The sequence below is a fragment of the Aulonocara stuartgranti genome (genome assembly GCF_965226115.1).
Source record: "Aulonocara stuartgranti genome assembly, chromosome: 23".
NCBI classification, from domain to species: Eukaryota; Metazoa; Chordata; class Actinopteri; order Cichliformes; family Cichlidae; genus Aulonocara; species Aulonocara stuartgranti.
This window is the reverse complement of record NC_138958.1, coordinates 40,944,423-40,960,793: the sequence shown is the minus strand read 5'-3', so window position 1 is coordinate 40,960,793 and position 16,371 is coordinate 40,944,423. Positions and strand designations below refer to the sequence as shown.

The 16,371-nt window shown below is 40.6% G+C and overlaps 2 protein-coding genes across 3 annotated transcripts in view; both read right to left on the bottom strand.

Annotated features, from left to right (window-relative positions):
• Window positions 1-8,005, bottom strand: part of LOC309700755 (interferon-induced protein 44-like) — a 57,359-nt gene extending 49,354 nt beyond the window's left edge. Inside the window, exon 1 of one of the 2 annotated variants that reach the window (XM_082524553.1) lies at window positions 7,978-8,005. The gene's annotated coding sequence lies outside the window, so the exon portion shown is untranslated. The remainder of the gene's footprint in view (window positions 1-7,977) is intronic. The other variant, XM_082524551.1, reaches the window with a different exon arrangement.
• LOC309700748 (interferon-induced protein 44-like) overlaps window positions 1-16,371 on the bottom strand; it is a 185,451-nt gene that overhangs the window by 95,676 nt on the left and 73,404 nt on the right. Inside the window, exons 2-4 of the mRNA XM_082524539.1 lie at window positions 7,747-7,792; window positions 7,377-7,397; window positions 6,812-6,845 (exon numbers count right to left, since the gene is read on the bottom strand). Coding sequence (XP_082380665.1) covers window positions 6,812-6,845; window positions 7,377-7,397; window positions 7,747-7,774 — 83 coding nt within the window. The 5' untranslated portion in view covers window positions 7,775-7,792. The remainder of the gene's footprint in view (window positions 1-6,811; window positions 6,846-7,376; window positions 7,398-7,746; window positions 7,793-16,371) is intronic.

Genomic DNA, 16,371 nt, shown 5'->3' with positions numbered 1-16,371 from the left:
CTGACAGTGTTAATTTGGACATGCTGGATTTGCTGTGTAGCTGCATAGCTTCTTAACGTGTATGTGTCCCTTACACCTATTTCTTAAAATTAAAAACTTACTTCTGTCATAATCCTGGGTTTTGTAACCAGCGTTTTCAGTTTTAGCCTCTGATGTAGTCTTAATTACCTTTTTACCTCCACTCCAGTTGTGTTTTCATTCTGATTTAGTATTCATAGTTTTCTTTGTTAATTATTCTCAAGTTTTTCTTCTACTGTATGTTCCTGGTGGGTTTGAGAATTTATTGTGTTTTGTTCTGGCTTTTTGTATATTAGTTTTGTTCAATTTCCTTTAGAACTCATTATATCCTCTGTAGTTTCTGTTTATAAGGTAGTTCATCTACTTGATTTTATTATTCCAAGTTACCTTCTTTTATGATCCCTTTCTGTTTCCTACTTGTGTCCCTGTATCTGTCTTGTGTCTTTGTGCTCTGGTTGTCTGTTTCCCTATTTAGTTGTGTCCATTGTTTTCCCATTCAGTCACATTTCGCTTCCTGTTTGCTGCATGTGTGTGTTTTAGTTCATGCTTTTCTTTGATAGTCTCATGTGCTTGATATTGACCCCCATGCTTCCCCGTCTAATACTGATTTGCTTTCTGCTGTTTCGATCTCATCTGTATTTATTGTGTTCCAGCATCAACGCTTTATTGGATCACATTGATCATTTGAGGCTCAACACTGTCCTCTAGTGGACCAACGAATACTCAACAGCAACTCTAACAGTAGGTTGACATATGTTTGCAAAAACAGGTGTAGATATTACAGCAGTAATTACTACAGATAACACTCTCTGGTAAACATTACCTCTACACAATAACACAATACACAATAACATCAACTCCTTATTTGGACTTGTATATCTACCTGGATGCATGTATGGATTGATAACCTAAGCCATTAAATATCTATTAAATATCATCCTCTTCCGCTTATCCAGCTCAGGGTCATGGGGGTGCTGGTGCTATCCCAGCTGTAATATGGTGGACAGCAGGGAACAACGTGGACAGGTCAAAGGTTTATTACACGGCTGACATGCTTCACAATGATGGCTTTATAAAATAAATGGGACTTAAAAGCATAGCCTAAAAATGAAAATGATGAAATGAAAATAACTATTTATGTGCTATTTATTCTGATTATTTATTTGGGAACTTATTTACCTGAACACATTGGAGTTAGAAAGATGGGAGAAGTCCTAAAGGTGGTGTTGGAGAGGCGGATGTTGTCCAAGATAAAGACAATGTTGGATAACACCTCCCACCCATTCCATGACATGCTGGTCAGTCACAGGAGCAGGTTCAGTGAGAGACTGAGGTTACCGAAAAGCACCACTGAACGACACAGAAAATCATTCCTACCTGTGGCCATCTCTGTACAACTCCTCCACTTAACACACTGTAGCTACACCCTTCTTGCACATGTTCTTCCTTTTTCAGCTATTTATTAATAAGTGACTTTTATATGCATGTTGCCGTCCGCACGGTCGGCCCCCTGGACTGTTCGGGCTCCTGTGTTGTAGGCCCCCGGCCTGGCCCCCTGAAGTATTCTGTTTTGGACTCGACTCTGTTTTCTCGAGCTCCGGTGTGTTTCTTTTTTGCCTTCTTTTGGTTTTGGACTCGTGTTTTATGACCTTCTAGTGCTCCTGCTTTGTTTTGCTCCGAACCCTCCTTCCTGGACCCCCCGTCGGGTTGTTTTCTGGTTTTTCTGGATGTTATTTTTCTTGTGCTGTCTGGAGCCAGCCTTTGAGGGGGGGGGGGGGGGGGGGGGGTGTCCTGTCATGATCCGGAGTCTGTGCCTCCGTGTTTATGTTATGTTTATGTTTATGTTATGATTTTCTGTGTCGTTCAGTGGTGCTTTTCGGTAACCTCAGTCTCTCACTGAATCTGCTCCTGTGTTTGTACTCTTCTGTTTCATGGTTCATGTTCCTATGTTCTGTGTCCCCCAGTCTGTGTTAAGTTGGTGTGTTATGTCATTACGTGTATGTGTTTCCTGTTTTACTTTGAAGGTCCGTGTTTGTTCTCAGTGTGTTCAATTTACTTTTCCCCAGTCTCGTCAGGTCGGATGACTCCCAGCTGTGCCCTCCTTTTGTGTTTCATTCCCTCGTTATCCTTCTGTGTATTTAAAACTCGTGTCTGCCTCTGTTAGTTGCTGGTTTGTCTGCATTAATCCCCGGCCCAGGCCCCTCACCGCGGCTGCCCACCTGCCACCTGCCACCGGGCTGATGGATTCTGTTTTTTCCCCAAGGAGCGACCCACAATCAACGGAGTCCGAGTCGTCTGCAGCTTTTTCTGACCGCCAGTGCCAGCCTCGCTCTCGGGCTGGGTTGCCCTCTGTCAGTCCCCCCCCAGTTCAGCCGTTCAGGCCGTTTGCTTAAGCCCCGGGTCCTGGACTAGTTCTGCTGGGTGTTCGGGGGGGGCATGTGTGGTGGACCACTAGAGGGCTCCACCCAGTGTTGAGGAAGTGTGTTCCTGTGTTTTGTGGCGCAATATGTGCAGTTGATGTTGGAGAGGAACAAAGAAGGAGTGGGAACTGAGAGCTCTGTGTCGTTGATGCTTACCTCCACAAACCGGCTCTTTCAGTTCGACTCACTGAAAAAAGCCGGCTCTTTAGTTTGTTTTGTTGCTTTAATTAATTTATTATTAACAACAACATAAAATTATGCACAAAAGGAATTAGTAATGTAAAAAAAAAGTGGTTTTATTTATATATGTTTATATATAAATATATGCGGTGGCCCCTAGAGACAAAGCATGTACAAACTTCAAAACACATTTCTAGCGTTAACTGAACTTCCAAAACAGAGCTACTTAGATCACTTAAATTACACAATTGAAAGCATATGTTTATTGTTGGTGTATTTATACACAAGCACTCATATATATCCAAATAAGTCGAAAAAATGTTCATTTACCTGTTACTACTACACACCAAATCTGGTCATTGGTACTTGCTGGCTTGTGTAGCCATAGGTAACAAAAGCTCAACACTGCGCCTAGCATCCTGGAGCACTTGTGTTATGTTATGTACGTGTTTTGGAGTTTGTACGTGCTTTGTCTGTAGGGACCACCGTAAATATACTTTTATTTATTCACTCCACATAAAATGTAATAAATAAATCATATAATACAAAAACCAACTATCCACATTTCAACTTTTAACTATTTAAATTTTCATCTTTTTCCTTTTAAACAAATTTAAAGTGAAACAACACAAAACACTGCAAACCACAACACAATTAAATATAAGTTAAAATATGAAAACAAAAAGAAGATGCACATTCTCTGTCTGGACCTGCATGAATAAACTTTCTGTATCCTTTATTATCTGCAACTGAAAATAGTTGTCTAAAGTGATGTTGTCCCTGGCTCTCTTTCTCTCCCGCTCTGTTCCTGTTTCTGCGAGTTTAACTACCGCCCCTCCCCCCTCTGCCCAGCGCAAAGCACAAGGCTCGCGTGCAGAGTGAAGTGGAAAAAAGTGCGAGAGAGGGTGAGAGAAAGAAAAAAAAACCCCCCACGGCTCGCGATAAGGAGCTGGCTTGCGTTGTTCACGTCAAAGATCCAGCTCTAAGAGCCATTTCGTTCGCGACCGACACATCACTAATGTATTGAGTTCCCCTTGGTCTCATCACTTTTGATTACTCCCAGCTGTGCTCTCCTCCTGTGCCTCATTTCCCTCGTTCTCCCTCTGTGTACTAAAGCCCTGTGTCTTCCTGCTTGGTGTCACTTCTTCCGCAGTTGCTGTGTAAGCGCCTTGTTTTATAGCCACGTCATGTTATGTCTCGCCTAGCCATTTGTGGTTTAGCCCAAGATTCTTAGTTCTCATTTCATGTTTGTTTCCTTTTTAGTGTTCATGTACTTAGTGTTAGCATGTATTTTCCAACAATAAAGCTGCTGCCTTTCATTAATTATTCTGTGTCAAAGCCCAGTATTTGGATCCTAACCAAGCCTCCCACACAGCTCACTTTGTCTTTCCCTGATGAGCATCAGTAATAAAGTCATAGGCACAACTTTATTTAACTTCCTCATGTTGGCTAAAATCTATTTTACAGATATGATCTTAAACCAGGACACAGACAGTGTAATTGCTGACCTGATATCAAGTGTATACGTAGACTGAGCCCATCTTTGATGTTTGTTTTTATATCTACTCTTTCCTCTCAAACTTTTAAACAGCAGCGAGCAATACATATACACTGTTTATTCCTACAATGTTCTTACTCTCACACTGACAGTAGTAACAAAGTATCAGCATGGCTGAATTTACTCTAAATGGAAATAATTAAACAAAAAGCTGAGTAGGAAAACTTACTAGTTTCATGAATAGTAGTCCGACTGTGACTAGAGGACAGATGATCTGTACCATCTGATTAAGCTCTCAAATGCATAGCCAAGGGGGGGACTAAGTACATATCCTGATTTGGACTTATATATCTAACTGGATGTTTATATGGGTTGTAAACCTAAGTAATTAAATATCTATTCATCGATCCTCTACCACTTATCCAACTTAAATTACAGTTCTTTAAACAAGAAATCACTGATTCACAGTGGAGAGTCTTACATCAAGGGTTAAAATGATTTATTTGAGTTACACGGCAGATAGCAGTGTACAAGCATATATGTGTCATTCTTCGTGCAGTTACCATTTTGAATATACCGTAAATAGCAAAAAGTACATGTGCTGATTTTCCTTGAAGTTTATTTGGATTTAATTTGCAAAAGAAAAGAAGTTTCTTTTCACACCTTTTTTGTGTGACTGTGACTGTAACGATGGCAAATGAAACATGAGCAAAATCACTTGAAGAGTAACTGAACATTTTCATTTTCTAGCTCGCTCACACATTGATTACAGGTCAGGATTGTACGTCATTCAGGTAGTCCTCTCCATAGTCAATGGTCTTTTTCAGTACACTCAGTATCAGTGAATCCACATCGTTATTCGTATCAGTTTCTTTGTGGTAGTTCTTCACGAGGAAGATGCAGTTCAGTGGAATACCCAGGTCCACGTTCACTGTGTCCATCTAAGTTTAAACAACATTACATTTAAAAAAAACCTGAAATCGTATTGTTACAGCAGTGACATAATTATAAACTACGTCTTGAATTATTTGTACTGATTATAGCTGAGGTTTCTGTACAAATATACTGAAATATACAGCTGAATTAGAGATGTTACATTCATGTGTAAACTGTCTACAAGCTCATGAAAGTTACTTCTTTGAACATACCAGCTTATTCATGTGCTTGCTCTTGTAGGCGTTCTTTATGTCTTTTTTGACTTCAGGACAAGCTTCATCAATTTTAGTGATAACAGCTATTTCTGGGATTCCTGCCAATACAGAAAGCAATGCAATCATTTATCTCATGTTTTTCTACTATTTGAAATCGTGACGTCATACATGTAGAACATCTGCTCTCACCTTTATCACGAGCATGTAGTCTGACTTCTTTCATCTTCCTCCAAGTTTCATCATTGATTATGCTCACTGTGTCAGCTGGAATGACTAAAACCAGAATGTGGACTTTGTCATCTAAAGTAGGAGAACTGTTGTAGTCAGGATCCGTTTCAAACAAGTGACATTTGGGGTTGAACTGGGAAAAAACGGAAAATCACTTAAACCTTTTTGCACGATACAGTTTCTGTATCACAGACTGTGTACAAGCATCTGGATGAAAAACATCATACCCTGTAACCTTCTTTTACATGTCCACTCATGGCAAGTTTGATGTCTTCCACAAGAATTCCTCTCTCAGCGCCCCTCTCCAGGCCCATGGTGTCATTGAATACAAAAGGGTAAAGAATTCCTGGATTTCCTTTCTGAATTTTAAATGTCCTGTACTGTGAATGTAAAAAATAGTGTTTATAATGTCATATACTAAAGACCCTAAACAGTTTTCAGAATAATTTACACACTAGTTGTACTGACTTTTTTCACTCTTTTTATAGTTTATTGTGAACAAAGCAGTTACTACTGCAGTGCACTCCTGTAGTCCTAGAAAACCTCAAAGGAGATGAGAATGTTTTCATGCAAGCATCTAATTATGATAATAATATAATCCTTATACATACTGCATTAGTGAAACTGTCACCAGAGATTGCGTCTGCCGAAGCTCGATTTGTGATTTTGCCTCTTAAAGTACTGTCCACAGAGTTGATGAAGCTGGACTTTCCAGCACCTGGTGGTCCATAAAGCATAATTCTGAGATGCTGGACATTTTTGTGAGGCTTGTAATCTCTGACAAGCTGCAGTTCTCGCTCTCTTTCACTGTTCATTCAGAAAATTACAATAGGATTTAGTGTGCACTTACAGTTTACACAACAGTGTTATGAACAAACACAAAATAACACAACAAACAAACAAAACCCTTCAAGGGGTGTACTACTGAGACAGGCTGACATCTGTTTTCTGCTGCCTGCAATTTCAGAAGCCTGAAATAACCAAATAAGCATTTCTGTGTCACCATGTGAAACTATGTGAATTCCACATTGTGACTCAGAGGTTTGTGCTGCTGTAACAATTTGAATGTAAATATTTAATACTTCAGCTGAGAATCACTTACAGTGACATCAGAATGAGCAAAAATGTGACACCCACAGATGGGTTTAAAGTCAAATTGAACGAACATTAAACATAAGTTACCACAATGATCAAACAGGTCAAAAGAGATGGATTTTGTGATATAAAATTGTGACTCTAGGATTAACACAGGTGAAATTGGTTAATCTTAATAATTCTAGTACACCTCTCTAAGCAACCACACTCTTAATACTCACCCCCATGGTATGATCCTCTCTTCTACCTCTAACACTGTAAAGTGAAAATGTTAATTGTATGAGTCACACTGGAAGGGCAACGTTATAAATTAATTACACATTATGTATTAAGGCTGTTAAACACTGAACGCGTTGCGTTTTTGAGGAAAATTCTTCCTCAATAAACGCACTGTGAAAACTAAAAATGAAGCCGACATCAAACGATGACGAGCTGAGAAAAGTAAGAAACTAAGAAAACAGCAGCAGGGAGAATTTAACGGTTGGATCCAGGAGCTGAAGCTGTGTGTTTGTACAGTTCAGGATGTCAGTGGGACAGTTTGAGGCGAGGCAGGGAAATGATTTCAGAAAGCCGCATTGAGTAGCTGTGTGTCTGAGGTAAATAGTATGACATGATTACACTTCCTGGAATTCTGCTGCTCAAACTGTCAGTGTGAACAGCTGCATTAGCTGCACTAACAGACGAGACCAGAAAATATTTGCGCAGATTTTACGTGTCCGGTGTGTAAAAGCCTCAAGTTTTTTCCTCAGGACTAAATAATTTTGTATCATATTTAAAATATCTTACGAGAAGGTGGTGAGCGATTACCTGCAATTGAAATATGACAAAGTAAAAACATGTTAGCAACACTTTTCCATATTCAGGCACAGTTATATTAGATTTTCCAGTCAAATGAAATGTTACTTTTTGCCAAACCAAAGGACATTATGGTAACTTTTCTGTTGTAAAATAACAAATTCAGATCAAGATCACTCGAGTCTCCAGTATTTCCTGATTTCAAAACTGTTCAGTCCAGTCAAGCCAGTTTTACTTGTGTAGCTCAATATTACATGTTAAACCCACGAGGGCTTCACAAACATGACAATATAGGGCAAATCAAAAGAGAAGCATGAAGAAAACCACCAACAATGAATATGAAATGAAAAAAACTGCTTACCCGAAAAGATTTTTTTAATATTCAACATTTTTTTGTCATCAACTATCTGTGAATTAAACAAGCAAAAAAGACAGTAAATTATAAAACAGTAAATTCTTGAAATTCTTCTTGAAATTCAATTATTTTAACTTGACACATGTCAACCAAATGTGAGATGACTCAATAAAGGTCAATTTAATAATTTAATAAATGTATTTCTTGCATTGGATTATTAACACAGTGTTACCGTACCTGAATGTCCAACTGTGCTGTGAAGTTGGTGTGTCTTGGTTGTTGTTCACACTGATGTAGATGATGTGTGACTTTGGATTTATAAATGTCCTTTCACTTTCTCTTTGGGTCATGTGACTTCTATTATTCGCTCTATCTGATGCCAGTCTAATGTAGTTGTAGCTGCATAGCTTCTTAACGTGTATGTGTCCCTTACACCTATTTCTTAAAATTAAAAACTTACTTCTGTCATAATCCTGGGTTTTGTAACCAGCGTTTTCAGTTTTAGCCTCTGATGTAGTTTTAATGACTTTTTTACCTCCACTCCAGTTGTGTTTTCATTCTGATTTAGTATTCATAGTTTTCTTTGTTAATTATTCTCAAGTTTTTCTTCTACTGTATGTTCCTGGTGGGTTTGAGAATTTATTGTGTTTTGTTCTGGCTTTTTGTATATTAGTTTTGTTCAATTTCCTTTAGAACTCATTATATCCTCTGTAGTTTCTGTTTATAAGGTAGTTCATCTACTTGATTTTATTATTCCAAGTTACCTTCTTTTATGATCCCTTTCTGTTTCCTACTTGTGTCCCTGTATCTGTCTTGTGTCTTTGTGCTCTGGTTGTCTGTTTCCCTATTTAGTTGTGTCCATTGTTTTCCCATTCAGTCACATTTCGCTTCCTGTTTGCTGCATGTGTGTGTTTTAGTTCATGCTTTTCTTTGATAGTCTCATGTGCTTGATATTGACCCCCATGCTTCCCCGTCTAATACTGATTTGCTCCCTGCTGTTTCGGTCTCATCTGTATTTATTGTGTTCCAGCATCAACGCTTTATTGGATCACATTGATCATTTGAGGCTCAACACTGTCCTCTAGTGGACCAACGAATACTCAACAGCAACTCTAACAGTAGGTTGACATATGTTTGCAAAAACAGGTGTAGATATTACAGCAGTAATTACTACAGATAACACTCTTTGGTAAACATTACCTCTACACAATAACACAATAACATCAACTCCTTATTTGGACTTGTATATCTACCTGGAAGCTTGTATGGATTGATAACCTAAGTCATTAAATATCTATCCATACATCCACTTTTGCTTATCCAGCTCAGGGTCATGGGGGTGCTGGTGCTATCCCAGCTGTAATAGGGTGGACAGGAGGGAACAACGTGGACAGGTCAAAGGTTTATTACACAGCTGACATGCTTCACAATGATGGCTTTATAAAATAAATGGGACTTAAAAGCATACCCTAAAAATGAAAATGATGAAATGAAAATAACTATTTATGTGCTATTTATTCTGAATATTTATTTGGGAACTTATTTACCTGAACACATTGGAGTTAGAAAGATGGGAGAAGTCCTAAAGGTGGTGTCGGAGAGGCAGATGTTGTCCGCGGATGTTGTCCAAGATAAAGACAATGTTGGATAACACCTCCCACCCATTCCATGACATGCTGGTCAGTCACAGGAGCAGGTTCAGTGAGAGACTGAGGTTACTGAAAAGCACCACTGAACGACACAGAAAATCATTCCTACCTGTGGCCATCTCTCTGTACAACTCATCCACTTAACACACTGTTTACCGCAATAGCTACACCCTTCTTGAACATGTTCTTCCTTTTTCAGCTTTTTATTAATAAGTGACTTTTATATGCATGTTGCCGTCCGCACGGTCGGCCCCCTGGACTGTTCGGGCTCCTGTGTTGTCGGCCCCCGGGCCGGCCCCCTGAAGTATTCTGTTTTGGACTTTGTTTTCTCGAGCTCCGGTGTGTTTCGTTTTTGTCTTCTTTTGGTTTTGGACTCGTGTTTTGTTTTATGACCTTCTAGTGCTCCTGCTTTGTTTTGATCCGAACCCTCCTTCCTGGACCCCCGCCGCCCGCCCTGGTCGGGTTGTTTTGAGGGGGAGGAGTCCTGTCATGATCTGGAGTCTGCGACTCCGTGTTTATATTATTATTATTCTGTGGTTTTGGTTACCTTGGGTGTTTGTACTCTTCTGTTTCATGGTTCATGTTCCTATGTTCTGTGTCCCCCAGTCTGTGTTAAGTTGGTGTGTTATGTCATTACGTGTATGTGTTTCCTGTTTTACTTTGAAGGTCTGTGTATGTTTTCAGTGTGTTCAATTTACTTTTCCCCAGTCTCGTCAGGTCGGATTACTCCCAGCTGTGCCCTCCTTTTGTGTTTCATTCCCTCGTTATCCTTCTGTGTAGTGATGGGACGTTCTGTATCGAGGCTTCGGAGCGTGTGTCGAGTAATGGAGGGGGCGTTTCCGCGAAGCGCGTATCGAGGCTTGCTTCATTTATGGGAGGAGCTGAAAATGATGACGTCCGAAGCCTCGCTGCCCGGCTGTACCACGTGACTGGTTCATGAAGCGGTTCGAACTTTGCCGCAAATAATCATTTTCCATACTGCCAGCATAAATATACACAGTATACTGCCATCACTACACTATAGGTGTTTTACACACTCCTTTTGTTGTTGACATTTACAGGCTGTGTGCAAAATGCCACACTCTTCAAATTCATGCCAGCTATTATTTTTACGTCCAGTAGGTGTCCTGCTAGAGCAAATGAAGCTTCATGAAGCTTCGCGTTGGGGTGAACCAATTGGATGAAAAGCTTCAGTGCTTCATGGGGCTTCATCTGCCCATCACTACTTCTGTGTATTTAATCACACTCTAGATCTTGTTTTAACATATGGCATTGAAACTGAACATCTAACAGTGTTTCCTGAAAACCCTCTCCTGTCTGATCATTTCCTGATAACATTTACATTTACAATAATTGATTACACAGCAGTGGAGAGTAGACTTTATCTGTCATGGTCTCTCTGTCTCCTTGGTGGACCTAGGTTTCAGGCTACATGTTGTTTTTAGGTTCTCTCTCTCTCTCTCCCTTTCCTGTCTCTTACCTGTCTGTCTGGGCGGAGCTCAGCTGGGCTCCCGCCCTTGGCCCATGCACCTGCTGTGAATTTACCTGATTACTTGGACTCCTGGGCTATTTAAGCTGAGGACTCAGAAGGCTTCTTTGCTGGATCGTTGATTTACTCTTGTCAGTACAGCCCCAATAAACTCTGTTTCTCGTGTGATTAATCTGTTTATTCTAACTGCAGTTCTCTTGTGCTTATGTCTGTGAAGGTTCTCAGTCATCCAAGTCATCGTAGTCAAAGGAGCTTGCAAAGAAAAGCGTCTGGACTTCTTTAAGTTGCTTGAAGACGTTTCACCTCTCATCCGAGAAGCTTCTTCAGTTCTAAGGTCAAATGGTGGAGAGTCCCAGATATAAACCTAGTGGGAGTGACCCCCCACAGAGGGACAAAAGGACCCCCTGATGATCCTCTAATCGCCTGAGCCAAGGTGTGAAACTGGGTGTGGGTCCCAATCAGCCAGAGTTTCGGGTGAGCTCATTGTGAAACATGGCCCCACCTTATCATGCGAATTCCTGAGGTCAGATGGCCCAGGATGTGAGTGGGCGTTAAGGCGTCTGGGAAGGGATCTCAAAACTGGATTATAGATGGCAGATTGTTGGTGTCGTAAACCCCCGCCTCTGTTCAAAGATGGTCGCTCACAGTGGACATAGATGGCTTCTTTCACTCCTCTTTCAAACCATCTGTCCTCTCTGTCCAAAATGTGAACGTTGGCATCCTCGATAGAGTGTCCTTTATCCTTAAGATGCAGATGGACTGCTGAGTCTTGTCCTGTGGAGGTGGCTCTTCTGTGTTGTGCCATGCGCTTGTGAAGTGGCTGTTTGGTCTCTCCAATGTAGAGGTCTGAGCATTCCTCGCTGCACTGTACAGCATACACCACATTGTTAAGTTTGTGTTTTGGCGTTTTGTCTTTCGGGTGAACCAGTTTTTGTCTGAGCGTGTTGCTGGGTCTGAAATGCACCGGGATGTCATGCTTGGAGAAAACTCTCCTGAGTTTCTCTGATACACCGGCTACATAGGGGATGACAATGTTGTTGCATCTGTCCTTCTTATCCTCCCTCGCTGGTGTCTGGTCTTCTTTTCTGTGCCTCTTTGCTGACTTTAAGAACGCCCATTTAGGATAGCCGCACGTTTTGAGTGCTTCCTTTACATGTGTGTGTTCCTTCTTTTTCCCTTCAGGCTTAGAGGGAACATGTTCTGCCCGGTGGTGTAGGGTCCTAATTACTCCAAGTTTGTGTTCCAAAGGGTGATGGGAGTCAAAGAGGAGGTACTGGTCCGTGTGTGTGGGCTTCCGGTAAACTTCGATGTTGAGTTTGCCGTTCTCTTCAATGTGCACAGCGCAGTCCAGGAAAGGCAAACAGTTGTCCTTTGTGTCTTCAATGGTGAACCTGATGTTTTTATCCACAGCGTTAATGTGCGCAGTGAAGGATTCCACTTCTTGTGTCTTGATTTTGACCCAGGTGTCGTCCACATATCTGTACCAGTGGCTGGGTACTCTTCCTTTGAAAGAGCCTCTTGTGCTTAGGTTCTCAGACTCGTCTGTACCCCCGATCTGTTTCCCTGGTGGCATGGTGTGGAGTGGAGTGAGAGTATGCAAACAAACGTGTGTGAAAACACATACGAAAGGAGCGAGTGAGGGGAGCGTGTTTTGTATTTTTTCCCCTTTTCCCTTGGACAGTTGCATACCCCTGCCCTGTCCACTGTACATACTTTCACATGGTGATTTGTAAATAAATTGACGACTGCTATTCTAGATCAGCTGGTCTGCACCTGAGTCCATTTGTGCCTGTGTGACATTATCACAGTAGATGTCTTTCTGAAAGTGCTGTAATTAAGTTTAAGAATACAATCCACCCACTGTTATCATCTTCAATGCCCTTTACCAACATAGAGCAGAGCAGCTATCTGAACGCTACTCCAACAGAGGTCGATTAACTTGTTAATAATTTTACCTCCTCACTACGTACAAATCTGGATACTGTAGCTCCGGTGAAAACTAAGGTCTCAAATCAGAAGTATTTGACTCAGTGGTTTAATTCTCAAAGACGTAGCCTAAAGCAGGTGACTCGTAAGCTGGAGAGGAAATGGCGTGTCACAAATTTAGAAGATCATCATTTAGGCAAGGCAAGGCAAGGCAAATTTATTTGTATAGCCCAATTCAACAACAAGGTGATTCAAAGTACTTTACTCTGACATTAGAAACAAAAACAAATAAAAAGTATGATTTAAAATTGATTAAAACAAGCAAACAAACTAACTAAACACACACATTTCACACCTGTTCGCGCGATCTGAACCCTTATCGTAAGGGGAGCTACCAGTCCTTCTGTGGACGAGCTACTTTCTATTTTAAAATCCCTGAATTTAAAATACTCTCTAGACCCAGTCTAGACCCAGCTGGGGAGCTACCCAGAGCTCTAACCCACTTAACAAACAAACAAACAAAACAGTATGTAAAATCAAAACAGATAAAATCAGAACAGTAGATAAAATCAGTAGTTAATGTAAGTTTTGAAATTTAAGCTTAACTAATTAACAAACAAACAAAACAGTATATAAAATCAAAACAGATAAAATCAGAAATAGATAAGATCAGTAGTTAATGTAAGTTTTGAAATTTAAGCTTAAAAGTGTGGATTTGGTGCTTTATTCAAATGCAGCTGAGAATAGGTGAGTCTTCAACCTGGATTTAAATAAACTGAGTGTTTCAGCTGATCTGAGGCTTTCTGGGAGTTTGTTCCAGATATAAGGAGCATAAAAGCTGAATGCAGCTTCTCCGTGTCTGGTTCTGACTCTAGGAACTGATAAAAGACCGGATCCAGATGACCTGAGGGATCTGGAAGGTTCATACTGGGTCAGGAGATCACTGATGTATTTTGGTCCTAAACCATTCAGAGCTTTATAGGCCAGCATCAGAACTTTAAAGTCTATCCTCTGACAGACAGGCAGCCAGTGTAAAAACCTCAGAGCTGGACTGATGTGGTTCACTTTTTTGGTCTTAGTGAGGACTCGAGCAGCAGAGTTCTGAATGAGCTGTAGTTGTCTGACTGATTTTTTTAGGTAGACCTGTAAAGATGCTGTTACAGTAATCAAGCCTACTAAAGATGAATGCATGGACTAGTTTTTCCAGGTCCTGTTGAGACATCAGATCTTTTATCCTAGAAATATTTTTGAGGTGATAGTAAGCTGATTTTGTTATTGTCTTAATGTGTTTCTCTAAGTTTAGGTCTGCATCCATCACTACACCCAAATTTATCGCCTGGTTTGTGGTTTTTAGATGTATAGATTGAAGTTCTCTGGTGACCTGTAATCGTTTTTCTTTGGCGCCAAAGACTATTACCTCAGTTTTGTTTTTGTTTAGCTGGAGAAAATTGTGGCACAACCAGTCATTGATTTCCTCAATGCATTTACCAAGAGCCTGTACAGGGCCTCGGTCTCCTGGTGACATTGTGATATATATTTGTGTGTCATCTGCATAGCTGTGGTAGTTTATTTTGTTGTTCTTTATAATCTGTGCCAGTGGGAGCATGTAAATGTTAAACAGAGGGGGTCCCAAGATGGAACCTTGGGGAACTCCACATGTGATACTAGTCTGCTCAGATGTGAAGTTACCTATTGATACAAAGTATTTCCTGTTTTCTAAGTATGTTTTGAACCAGTTTAGTACAGTTCCTGAAAGACCTGCCCAGTTCTCCAGTCGTTTGAGTAATACGTTGTGGTCAACTGTATCAAATGCTGCACTGAGATCCAGTAAAACTAAGACTGACATTTTTCCACTCTCTGTGTTCAGACATATGTCATTAAACACTTTTGTCAGAGCGGTTTCAGTGCTGTGGTTCTGTCTAAAACCTGACTGGAAGGCATCGTAGCAGTTATTCTGTTTTAAGAAGTAATTGAGCTGTTGAGAAACTGCTTTTTCAATGATCTTACTTAAAAATGGGAGATTTGAGATCGGCCTGTAGTTTTTCATTTGTGTCTTGTCAAGATTGTCCTTTTTCAGTATAGGTTTGATTACAGCAGTTTTTAGTGGTTCTGGAAACACACCTGACATTAAGGAAAAGTTGACGATCTGTAACAGGTCTGACTCTAAAGTCTTTGAGACCTTTTTGAAAAAACTTGTTGGCAGGACATCTAAACAGCAGGAGGAGGAGTTCAGTTGACCTAAGATGTCCTCCAGGTCTTTGCTGTTAATCGGGTGAAACTGTTTGATGGTGTTTAAACAGTTTTTCGGTGGACACAGTACATATCCTGGATCTGCTGTTGATGTACCAACTGCTTGTCTAATCTTTTGGATTTTGTCTGTGAAGAATTTGGCAAAGTCATTGCAGGCCATGGTTGAATGAAGTTCAGCTACTACTGGCACAGGAGGGTTCGTTAGCCTGTCAACTGTAGAAAATAAGACCCGAGCATTATGGCTGTTTTTAGTGATGATGTCAGAGAAGTAGGACCTTCTTGCACTCCTCAGTTGTAAATTATAATTGTGAAGTTTCTCTTTATAGATGTCATAGTGAACCTGGAGGTTTGTTTTTCTCCATCTGCGCTCAGCTTTCCTACACTCTCTTTTTTCATTTTTCACTAGTGTGGAGTTTCTCCATGGAGACTTTTTCCTTCCAGAGATAACCTTCACCTTAATGGGGGCAATAGTATCCATTACATTTAACAGTTTTGCATTAAAGCTATTGACGAGCTCATTGACTGAACCTTTGGACAGGTCAGGTGTTAATGGGAAGACCTGGTTAAAAATTGCACTACTGTCTTCAGTTATACACCGTTTTGTGATCACTGCTGTTGATATATTTGTGTGGGCTGAGATTTTACTTTCAAAGAAAACACAGTAATGATCAGAAAAGCCCACATCAGACACAGTAATGTTTGAAATGCTCAGGCTCTTGGAGATCAGTAGGTCAAGAGTGTGTCCTCTATCATGTGTGGCCTCTGTTACATGCTGAGTCAGTCCAAAGTTGCCCAGAGTGTTACTCAGGTCTTTAGTCCCTTTGTCCTGAGGGTTGTCCACATGGATGTTAAAATCCCCAACAATAATTACACAGTCGAAATCAACACAGATCACAGACAGCAGTTCACTGAGGTCATTAAAAAAGTCTGTGCAGTATTTGGGAGGCCTGTAAACATTAAGAAACACAACTTTGGATGGGGCCTTCAGCTGTAAAGCCACATATTCAAAAGACTGAAAACTTCCAGGAGATAGCTGCTTACATTGAAATGATTCATTAAATAAGACAGCGACCCCCCCCCCCCCCCCCTCCTCTCCTGCTCACCCTGGCCTCACTGATAAAACTGTAGTTAGGAGGGGTCGTCTCGATGAGAACAGCTCCACTGTTACTTTGGTCCAACCACGTTTCAGTTAAAAACATAAAATTAAGGCTGTGCTCAGTGATTAAATCATTAATTAAAAATGTTTTCCCAGCTAGAGATCTAACGTTTAATAAAGCCAACTTAAGTGTTTTAGAGGTATTACTTGTCCCCTCGTGT